General features: G+C 41.6%; 1 protein-coding gene across 15 annotated transcripts in view; it reads left to right on the top strand.

The window, feature by feature from the left end:
- IQSEC1 (IQ motif and Sec7 domain ArfGEF 1) overlaps positions 1 to 10,780 on the top strand; it is a 302,794-nt gene extending 292,014 nt beyond the window's left edge. For 12 of the 15 annotated variants that reach the window (XM_063164350.1, XM_063164352.1, XM_063164353.1 and 9 more), the window contains 2 exons: positions 4,763 to 4,812; positions 6,222 to 10,780. In XM_063164350.1, the coding sequence (XP_063020420.1) occupies positions 4,763 to 4,812; positions 6,222 to 6,647 (476 nt within the window). In that variant the 3' untranslated portion in view covers positions 6,648 to 10,780. The remainder of the gene's footprint in view (positions 1 to 4,762; positions 4,813 to 6,221) is intronic. The other 3 variants (XM_063164360.1, XM_063164363.1, XM_063164362.1) reach the window with 2 other exon arrangements.
- The last annotated feature ends 1,228 nt before the right edge of the window (positions 10,781 to 12,008 follow it).

Raw genomic sequence — 12,008 nt, 5'->3', positions numbered from 1 at the left:
CTTCATCATCCTTTTATGTTGTTTTGGTTTTATTTCATTAGAATGAGAACTACCATATTGTTAATATGTGAGTTCAGTGGGTATCTGTACCCCTAAATGTGATTTCTGATTAATTTTTTCATTCCATCAGAATTACTCATCCCTCTCTTTCAAACACTGCCATGTATTTGAATTCATATTATGGGTTTAATTCAACAAACCAGCATCTGTAATCACAAACACATTTCACAGGGCATGCCTACCACTGGCATGCTTTTTACTGAAAATAACCTTTTTCCATGACAAAATGTAGAAATCACTCACAGACTGCAGGGTTTATCAATGAGTTTGTTAAACCCAACTAAACTTAATTTTAACTTGAAATAGCTGAAAATTATGGAGAGCTTCTGTTTGGTCTTGTGCAGTGCAACTGACTTGAGAAACAACCAGCCTGTTATTTGCTTTGTTATTTGGTGGAGTGACTTCAGGGAGATGATCCGTAACTCCCCTGCCTTCTCTCAGGGAATAGCTTGCATGTGAGGCTAATTTTATTTTTAATGTGGAAGAGGTGATCCATAGAAAAGCAAAGAAATCTCTTTCAGTTAGGAAGATACTGCACCCAGTGATTATCCCATATTAAATTGCTTCTCTAAAACAGGCCTGAGTTAGGTTGCCTCAAATCCTTTTGTGGATGAAGCACAGGATGAACAATGAGGAGGAGCAGGAGTGTGTGGGCCTGTAGGAAAGTGGATTTTTAGAGAGACCCTTTCTACATTGAATCAGAAATAAATCTAACAAACATGAGAAAATGGCCTGGTTGCATATTTATGCAGGAAGGCAGGTAAAATGTCCAGTGAACACTGCAAACTCAAAATTTTAACTGTTTATTCAGTGAAGGGAAATGTGACTGGACAGCATTTGGCTGCACAGGTACTTGACAGAACTATTTAGGAAAGCAATCTATTGCTGTCCCCCAGACATGCCAGTAAATGGAGGCTCTGGAAAGTGATTAAATTTCTCTGAGTGTCAGTTCAGAAGCTTCTGAGATCTAACAAATGCTGATACCCTGACTGATTCTGCTCCTAAGCTGGGAATGCACAGAAAGCAGGATTTGTCCATCAGGAATCCTTTCCTGAGAATGGTTCCATGCCTTGCCAGTTCTTTCCATGGAATATAAAATACAATGTGGCATCCAAGTGTTTCAAGATGCAAACATGTTAAAAATATTTAGGGCTTTATTTTTCTCTAAAGAGAAATGTATCATTTTTATTGAACATTCTTGAGCTATAGTCAAGGAAGAACTGAATTTATTTGTTCCAGACTTTGAAATTCTTAATTTATATAAAAATATTAGAAGCCAGACCAAAAAAATTAATTCATCTAAAGCTGAGTTTTATGAGTTTACAGAAAGATGGGAAAAGTGTGATGTTCCCCCATGGCCCCTGTTCCACAGGAAGAATGATTTAGTCACTAAAGCAGAGCAGGAAGGGTTGGACTGGTTGTGTTTCCCATTCTGTTTCTCCCAGAAACAGTCCCCTTGGACTGATTTTAGGTTCTTTAATTTGAATTCCAGCCACTTTGAGTTGCTGGGGGACCCAGTGCTTTTACGTTGAGTTTACAGTGCAATTCAAACTTTATTCCCACATCCCTAACCTGTAAGGTGGGAATAATATTTACACCCTGAACTGGTTTAAAAAGTGCAATTTTGTTGTTTGCCCCAGTGCTCCACAGCTGGCACAGCCAGGTAGTGCTGCCCAGGTGAGGAGGGCACAGTGGTTCCTATTTCTGGGAGCTGGGCTTGTCTGAAACAGCCACAGACCAAAAAAGATTACTGCAAAACCAAACCAAACAAAAAGTATTTCCAGGATTAAATAATTCTGTTTCAGTGTGAGATCTTAAGATTCTACCTGTTCCACACAGAAACAAGATGAAAATGTGACAAAGAGTACTTTCCCCCTCAAAAGTGGTCTCTCTAATGATTGGAGTGAGCAGTTTAATTTAAACTTTTTTCCAGGCTTTTTCCCCCAAGTCACTCAAAGCCAAATCCTAATATCAAATCATTGATAGTGTTTAGCTATCTATTATCTCACTGGCCCAGAAGAGTTTCAAGAGCTATAGAGCTGCAGTGAGAAATATCTCCATGTACTGAGCTGATCTGCAGCCTGAGCTGTGAGATCACCACACATCCTGTGATGTGTCCAGCACACATCCATCCTGCAAGCTGCAATGGCTTTTATTAATAAAGCTCAATGTTCTTTTGGCATGGTTAAGTTTGTAAAAATCTTGTAATCACTTCATATTTCTACTATAAATTTGAAATATTCTTGGCCCCATATAATGCATGTTCATGTGTGGGACATATGTTCATATGTGGACTTGTGTAAGTTAAAGATACTTCTTACAAGGACTATTGATATCTAATAGATAAGGTTAAATTAATTGAAATTTAATTTTATAAATTAAAGTCCACTCTAACAGCTTTAAAAAATTAAAGTAAACATAATATATTAAGCAAAACTAATCTTCAGATTTGATGAATACCACCTTGCTTTGTACCACAGCTACTAATTTTCCTGCCAGTACATGCTTAGATGCAATTCTAGTTGAGAATTTCCCTGAGATGCATGTGAAGGCCGGAGCTCCAGGGAGGCATTTCTGGGATGGGATGCTATCCCAGAGACCAGGGAACAGTCTGGAATAAACACACATTGGCAGGGGGAATGCTCCAGGGGATTTACTGAGTAAACCCATCACACTGCATGTCAGCACAGAATTGGGTTCAGTTTGTTTTTAGGAAAACGAACCAAGCCTCTGTACAGCAATAGTTCCTATCTGAGGGAAATTACAGGCATTTTAAGGAGGATTTTTCTGTTTGTTCTTGGCTTTGCAAGTACTACTTTGCCCTGGAGTTACTCTGAGCAAAATTCCATCTGTCGCTCTCTGTCCGTATTTACTGTGTCCATGGTTATCTGATCAGACTGTGACTCCTGCCATATGCAAAAGGCATTGGAATTTTTGTTGTGTTCTCCTTCATTTTTGGCCACGTTTAATGCCCCGTGTCAGCTCTCAGTCTTATTTGCAACCCTGACCGCTAAGTTCCGAGGTGGCTGCCGCAGTGTGTTTGCATCAGCAAGAGTGGTTGGAGTGTTAATCACTACTAATCCTGTTATCAGAGCAGAAAAATATCATACCTGACTAGGAGTCAAAATAAGGGATGAACAAACCCAGTTTTTCTTGGGGGGCTCATAAAATAATCCAGCTCTGCTTTGGCTGAGGCTAAAACTGCAGCAGGAGATGAAGCAGTGAGCTTTTGACAAAGAGCCCATCCAGGGGAATTGTTCCGAATCCCAATGAATTTCACAATCAAACACACCACCTTCACCACAAACACCTTCCCCTCAATTTAATGTCACTGCAGAGGGGGTTCTACTGGGTAGCAACTCTTTTTAAGGAGTGAAAACATTCCAGTAGCCTGGAACTGTAGCAGTTAAGAGAAACTTGTTTCAGGGCAGTGTCCTGTGACCAGCCAGGTCAACGTTATGCTTATAAATCCAGCAGGTGATAGTCTTTGATCATCCTGGTCCTTTGGGTAGTCTGAATTGCTCTATGAGCAGTTCCACTGCTCCCTAGTTCTGATGCCAGGTGCTTTTGGGGTGTCTGTGATTAGGGTACGTCATTAATTGGTTCAGTGATGCTGCAATCCTCACATTCTCCCCCAAAACTACCTCTCAGAGTAGAAGATTCTGAAGGCAGCAATGTGCCAATGCAGGGTGGAGATTGATATTTGGCCTTGCAGGAAAACAAGGAGAGAGTGCTGAGAAAGCTTTGGTTTCTAAAGCCCTGCAGATTTTAGGGAAGCTCTGAGCACCAGGAGGGTTCCTCAAAGCTCAGCTTTGTTTCTACACCCTGCCAGGAAAGCATTCTGAAACTTTGCAAAGCAAAGCTCCACAAGCTGTTTTCTAAAAATCTCTATTTCCACTGCAGCCAGATGCTATTTTCTCTGCTGTGAAGTGAGAAAGAAAATCTGGGATCCTGTGTCGTATACAGCCACTAAGGTTTTCTGGCTCTTTAGGCAAACAGTCTGGAGTTTCACCTGTGGGTTTAGGCAAAAGGTTTTGCAATTTGAGACGGTTGGAGTACAAATCCAACATGCTTAAAGATAAAGCACTGCACAGCTAAACAAACAAAATCTAGCCATAATGTCAAGACAGATTCCAGATTTACTGATCAAAAATTAAGTTTAGTTTTTTTTTTTTAAACCTCATGAAAGAAGATTGTATGAAATCCACTGAGGTTCAAAGCTGAAATTGAAATTATAAATTCGATGAAGTGATAAAACCGATGAAGTGATAAAACTGATTAAGTGATAAAACCGATGCCCCTCACAGTGCCCCACACTGAAGTTCAGAATATTTCAACGTTAAATTTTGCATTTAAGTTAATTCCACTCCACAACTGTATCTCAATGCTTAAAGTAAAACAAACCTTCCTGGCCGATCAGATTCCAGGAAACCAAACCCTTTAAATCCTTGCTGCTCCGCATCACGAGCGCAGCACTAAACCCAGCTGCCCAAACACCTAAGAATCGTGCAAATTGCCAACAACATCACACCCCGCTCGTGTGATTCCCAGCACCAGCCCCACCTCTCCAAATTCCCAGTGCCCCCAAGCCGCAGGCAGTGCAGGGAGCTGCTGTCCCTGCTGGCCCTGACGCTGTGGGGCCGCACTCCTGGCGCCGGTCGTGTCGCAGTCTCTAATCTCTGCTGTTGCATGTCCTGGGCAGGCAAGCGTGGGCGACGCAGCAGTGCAGGATCGCTAGACAGCAATATGGAAGTAAGTAGGAAGTTCCTGATGTCTAGCTGGATGTGATGATGTGCATTTCAAACCTTTCTTTTATATACATACATATTTTTTTGCTCTTTTTTCTTCTAACATATATATATATTTATATATATAACCTGCCTGCCACGAATAAAATGCATGCCTAGGCTATTCACTCTGTATTCTTCCAGCTTACAAAGCACTGACAGCTTGTTTTAGAGCAATGCCATTTTTGGTTTGAGCTAACCTTGTTCCCTTTGTTCCTGCAAGCATGGTTAAATGGATATGATGTGTCCTTTTGCCACCATTTCAGTCTGGTCCCAGCTTAAAAGCCCACTTGCTCTTTGTTACCAAGTACACTGTTCTTGCTGTTTGATATTTAGCTACAACTATTGACTGTCATGCTCAACCATCCCCATTGCTTATTTTCAAGTTCAATTGCTATATGTATGCAGTCATGACACCATGGAATTGCACAGATAGGGCATGGGAGGATAAAAAAATTATTCAGATAGGTGAATTCAATGTGGATTTCATGAGATTTCATTCATCTTCAAACCATTTATATATACTGTTCATGTCTCTGAATTCAGCTTGCAGATTTTTTTCTTTTCTTTTTTTGGTTTTTTTTTTTTTTTTTTTTTTTTGTGTTTGCTTTTAGGTAGATTACAGTTTAAATCTAGCACACTTTGCCTAAGTACTGTTGTGTCCCATAACTCTTTAAAAATACAAACCCCGAATTTCAGCAACTAAATTCCAGGCTAAATAATAGAGAATGTTGGACGACAGGTCAGGATAATACAAGCACATAGAAATCTTAGTGGCAAAAATGTTCCATTTAACACAAAATGCAGAGGTAGGCCTGAGAAGCAGCACTGTCACATATAGTAGTGGAAAACTGCTATAAAGAAAGATTTAAATACCATTTTAAAACCTGAGCTGTAACTGTAATATTTGCTGCTGTATGTTTAACTATTTAGGTTGCATTTAATGTAGCACTTCTCTCTTTTTTTTGTGGTAAAAAAGCAAGTATGGTATTTTTTGCAGTATTTAAAATGTGTTTTTGCTTTAAAAACACGCTTGTAGGTCTTATATCATGTTACTCTCCCTGACATTTTTTTTTATTTGAAGTCATATCTCTTGATGTCAAAATACTGAGAGAAAACCGCTCAATGCTTAACACCCCTTAAGAAGGGCACGAGGGCCCCATTGGCCAGTTAGGGAAGGTGGAGATAAAATTTCCCCTAGAACTCTCTAACATAATCCACCCATGCGAACCCTAAAGGAGGAGTTTCTGGGGTCAGTGTGACCTTTTCCTTTTTTTTTTTTTTTTTTTTTTTTTTTATTTTTTAATTTAATTTCCTTTTCGAACATTTCAAGGTTTTTTTTTTAATTTTTATTTTCTATTAATTTCTTTTTAGGGGTCCATCATTAGCAGTCCTCACATGCGCCGAAGAGCTACATCAACCCGAGAGTGTCCATCTCGCCCTCACCAGACTATGCCCAACTCCTCCTCACTCCTAGGGTCCCTGTTCGGTAGCAAGCGGGGCAAGCCGCCCTCGCAGAGCCACGCGGAGGCGGCGGCGGCGCCGCACCCGCACCACGCGCAGTTCTGCCACCAGAACCCGCCGCCCTACCACCACCACCACCACTACCACCCGCCCCCGCACCCGCACCCGCACCCGCACCAGTTCCACCAGCACGGGCACGGCCACGGGCACGGCCCCTTCCTGCCGCACGCCCCGCACCACGCCCCGCACCACGCCCCGCACCACCACGGGCCGCCCCCGCCGCCCGCCGCCGCCGGCAGCAAGCCCAAGCACAGCGGCATCAGCACCATAGTCTAGGCCAGAGACCCTCCTCGAGACTCTAGCTCTAAACCCACCTGCAAAGGCACCCACGGGAAGCCACAAAATCACACCGGCAGTTTTTACCTAGGCCGTTTAATGAGCTTAAAGGCTTGCTGTTACTAAATAAAATAATTCCGGTTAGCCCAGGCCATACTGGTTTTACTTATCTACTGGATAGATGTTCACCACCACCCGGTTAGTTCTTATTTCCAAACTTGCCTTGAAAACGTGCTGCTTGCTGAATCTGAGGAAAGCTACCTTTTACACCAAACCCCTGGACAATTTTACACACGTAATGAAAAGCTAGCCTATGGAAAAAAAACAGGGAAAAAAAGTCAGACAGAACCAAGTGTTGCATTCTTGCTCTTTTATTCTCAATGGGCAAAAAAAATAAGTAGACCTGATATGGTTGATGAAAGTACGTAAGTAAACTTTATATAATATAAATATATACATATAATTATATATATATATACTGTATAGTTAACATTTGTGCTTGGAAAGAAATTTTTTCAGTCCACAAAACTAGCAATATAGACTTTACAAGGAATTCCACTTACTTGATAGGACAGTATAATAGATGAATAGCCTATGAAAGAGTAGACCAAAAACATTAAACGTTAGAAACCAATTTCAAACATTTCAATATTTTCATCAAAAGTCCCCTGGACTTGTTAAGATTTCTAAGCAATCATTACTAAATGTGCCAAGTAACATAGCATTTAAATGTTGTAGTCCAATACTGCTTTGTATAAATCCTTATTTTATTAACACGATGATATCATACGTAATCAGTATTAGAGCTGCTCTGCTATTTCAGGTAAGCAAACTCGTTAAGATGCAGTAATTATTCCGTAGCAATGGAGGGTGCCCACGTACCAGGGGGCACCACCAAGCATTGGTCACACGAGTTCTTAGACACTTTAAAGGCTGTGATAACTGTGAATTTACATGATCCACATTTCTTTTGTAAGCATATGGATTGAACGAGCACACGGGAAGAGTTCTGCCAGGTGCATGTAAGCACTGCAAAAACATTCATCTCAAACATGAAAATGGCAAACCTCCATCCTTCTCAGCTGCTTTGGTTCCTCTTCACCATAATTGCTCATTTTTACCCCCAGCGAAGCTGAATTCTAGTCCAGAGTGTTTCCAGTGGAAGTGCTCTAAAACTTGAAGGTTTGTTTTAGAATTTAGTATAGGGTTTTTATATATATATATATATATATATTAAAAAAAATTTAAAATCTGTAATTCCATGTAGCCATGTGCTAGCAACGAAGTGGCTTTACCATTTTTACTCATCACATTTGTTAGTTTGAAGCACCCAGCACTCAGCAGGCTGAGTTTATGCTCAAACCCTCACTTCCATAGTCCAGTTAGTTGCAAGACATCACATAAAAATAGGCTGTGCTGTTGTTGCTTATGTGTTGTAACCAAACAATTTGCAAATTTCTCTACAATTTGTATCCCGAAATCCTGTACAAAGTTATCCATGGCGCCTACTTTGTAGTTTCAGCACTTTGAGCCACTGCAAGGACTTAACACCTAAACAGTAGAGACAAAGGAATCACAACTGCAAAACTGTACCAGCCTAAAAGCAAACCTTGAAGAGGATGAGCAAATGTTCCAGTCAGAGATGGGTAAAAGTAATGACAGCTCCAACCTGTCGGGTTTGTGTGTAACAGAAAACAAACAGGAATAAAAGTGTCCCAAACCGGGAGGACGTGGGAGCAGCAGAGTGACTTGTCCTGTTGGCTTGCTCATGGCATCTCTAGCGTGGGGAGGATGGGAGAGGTTCAGTCATTTTTTCCCCTTTCATACCATGGATACCACAATACCAGCAAAACTGCAAACTGAGCACTTTGTTCACCTCCACAGAGAGCAAATACAGCAATCTAGAGTTTAGCCTTTTGTTTCCAGCAGTCCACGTTTGCTTCACACATGTGCAATATGTTTTCCCCTTCTGCTCCTTCTCCTCAGAATGATCTCCATGAAAAGAAAACAAATGATTTTTATTTTTCTGTGTCACTCATTCTATTCTAAATTCTGCGGCTTACCTTAAGAGAGCTCACCTGGGTCCCCTGAGGCTCTGTTCCTTGCAGTTTAAAAAATATATACTGTTCTTATAAGGGAAAGTAGAACTGTCTGCATGTCATCTAATGTTATTAGTGTGAGGCTACACTCTACATATTGTATAATTGCAAAATATATCAGTGTTCCTGTTGATATTAGTTGAAGTAAAGTGATAACATATTTCAATATGTAGACTTTTCTTCATACATCTGTACCAATAGTAGAGTCTAACTGTAATTTATAGGTTGTTCCAGAAAAGATGAAGAACCATTTAAGTGCAAACATCTCTGAGAAACTGCATCTTTTAACTAAAACAGAGGTAAGAAAGCTCCTCTTCACTGGGTGACAGAGTCTGTATACTTGTTTCAGATGCAGAGGCATAATGGAAGTAAAATTCTGTATATGGAATAAAGGCAGAATATGCAGTAGTAGTGGGGAGGAAAATCTGACTCACTGTGTTAACACTGAAGATGTTAAATCTCCCAGATCTGCATTTGCTTTATGTTTAAAAAGCCCTTTCATTCATTTAAATTAGAGTTACATATAAATATTCTGTGCTTGAACAGTGAGCCACAGTTTATTGCCTGCCCGCTGATTTTCCATGTGCAATCAATGTATTTGTGAACCAGAGTGTTGAGGAGATGTCACAAACGTGCATGCACAGAAACATTTCCACGTGGTCCCATGGGCGTGCAGGGAGTGAAATCACAGATCACAGAAACCAAAACTGGTCACCTGAGGGCACAGCATTTGGAAACTCTGTTCTTTCAAGCCAAGGAGGAGAAACAGTGGACTTGACTCTTTTTTTCCCCCTAGTTTTGTTCTGTTTTGTTTCTTAGACTGTGTGTTTCTATGTACTCCAGCCAAACAAATGTGTCTTGGTGTCAGCACAAGTCTCCAGACCTTTGCTGCTTGTTTAGGGTCACAGTAAAACCTCTCTGACTCCATCCTTGATCAACAGTTGCTTAGAGCAGTGTGGGTCATGCTTAGAATAGGAGAATTCCAGCACTTAACACTGGGTGGGGTTAAGAAAATGAATTAAAATTAATTCTTCAGCCTGCAGACAGCAGTAGAATGGAGAGGGTTTTTTCTTAGATGCCATTGCCAATTACTAACTGGTACAGAAATGCACAGAGTGGCCGTGGTTCTCTCTTCCCATAAACGATGTGGCAAAGCAGTAATTGCTGATTTGAACAAATGAAAGGGAAATGTAAAGAATGAAGGTGTGGCAACAACAAAAAAATCTTTTCTGGGACAACAATGAAATATATATTTGGGGTTTTTATTTTTTTAAGTTAAGAATGAAATGTAAAACGATGTAAAAAACAAAAAATCAAAGTTCATCCTAATATAATGTGCGTCTTGTATTGCTAAAAAAAAAAAGAGTCTAACATACAGTGTAGAATGATTTTCCCATCATGTACTGCATGCAGCAGAAGCCTCTTGTTTCTTGATAAAATGAGCTGAAAGACAGTCAGCAGATATTTAAACACTGAATCTCTAGATGTTGACTTGCTGTTCCATATGAAGCTGTGTGTTTTCTGCAGTTAAGCATGCATTTTGCTGTTCCCTTGTAAAATACCATCGCACTTCTTGCCTGCAAAATGGATTCTCGTGTATATATTTCAAAGAAAAGTGGAACCAATAACAAGATTCAATTTGGAAAAGAGAAAAGAGAAAAGGGGGTGGTGAAAATGGGACCAGTAGGGGGAATAGAGAATTCTCTAAATTGTACATAGTGTGTAAATTAGCATTACTATAAGTCTGCAGTCACTTTGAGGTTGCCTATCTCCTGCTAGGAACTTAAATCAGCTTTGAGTTGTATTAAACTGTTAGAATTAGGTCTTGAATGCAGACTGTTAAAGACTTCAAAAATCATTATGCTTACAAGAAGCTTCTGTTCTGGGGAGGCTCGAGACCCCTTTTGTAACTCTGGGGAAGAAAGGAGTGCTTTCATTTTAATATGCATTCTGTTTGTAAGTAGTAACAGACCCTATTGATGTAAAACTATAACTGTGATCATGTGGAGAAATCAAATAAATCATTTAAAACTCTTTGTTTCTCATTTCATGCAATCCAAGAGCTTCAGCTCTTCATATTTGAAATGAAGGAAATTCCTTCCAATGGTATCCTGGTCCTGCTGAGGCAGGGGGATTTGTGCTGCTCACTTCAGAGGGGCCAGGAACCGAGGATCAGGTGGAGGAGGTGGTGAGTGGAATCCTCACTCAGCTTGGATTGGTGTGGTGGTGCTGAAATAAACAGTTCCAGAGTCACTAAAGAGCAATGAATCCAACAGCCAGGTGTGCAGACAGACAGGGAGACAGCGACTCCATCCAGCACCCAGATGTGCAGACAGACAGACAGACAGTGACTCCATCCAGCACCCAGATGTGCAGACAGACAGGGGGACAGTGACTCCATCCAGCACCCAGATGTGCAGACAGACAGACAGACAGTGACTCCAGCACCCAGATGTGCAGACAGACAGTGACTCCAGCACCCAGATGTGCAGACAGACAGGGAGACAGTGACTCCAGCACCCAGATGTGCAGACGGACAGGGAGACAGTGACTCCAGCACCCAGATGTGCAGACGGACAGGGAGACAGTGACTCCATCCAGCACCCTGAGGTGCAGACAGGCACTGCAGAGGCTCTGGTGGACAATTCCCAAACCCATCTTGGAGACCTTCTGGCCCAGGGCTGTGTGTGCAGCTGACCCCAGGCAGCCTCAGGAGCTCCTGTCCAGGGCTGGAGCTTTGTCCTTGCCAGGGCCAGGTCCTGCTGCTCTGGGGAGCCCCCAGGAGCTGGCAGTGCCTCTGGAGCCCTCAGCCCAGCACTGAGTAAGTACTGAGTAAGTACTGCCCAGTCACTCCTTGTCCTCTGTTTGTTGTGTGTCTCAGTTTGCAGCCCTGAAGGATCCTTTGCCACGCGTGGCCTTGCCAGCATCGGAACTGCAGTTCCAGTTTGACAGTCACTGTGGGATATCCCATTGTGCCCCGACCTTGGTGCACTTCCAGCCTTTCCAGGGGATTTCCAGTGTGCTCTGGAAAGCCTGGCCAAGCTAATGCTCGGCTGTCAATTAAACTAAACACTGTGTTTGCTTCTGTTTCCTATGAATTTTAGGAGGTTCTTGAATTATTTTGTGGGAATAGTCAACCATGACCTCTTTCTGGAGGGCTGTAATTTCAGGATGTGCATCTTCATCAATGATTTATTTTTTGACAGGTAAGTACCCACTTACCATCATCCTCTGTGCCACCCTCTGAGCTGTGGGACCCCTC

The sequence above is a fragment of the Melospiza melodia genome, chromosome 10, assembly GCF_035770615.1.
Source record: "Melospiza melodia melodia isolate bMelMel2 chromosome 10, bMelMel2.pri, whole genome shotgun sequence".
NCBI lineage: Eukaryota > Metazoa > Chordata > Aves > Passeriformes > Passerellidae > Melospiza > Melospiza melodia.
Note: the sequence above shows the minus strand (reverse complement) of the source record. Positions and strands in the feature narration are given on the sequence as shown.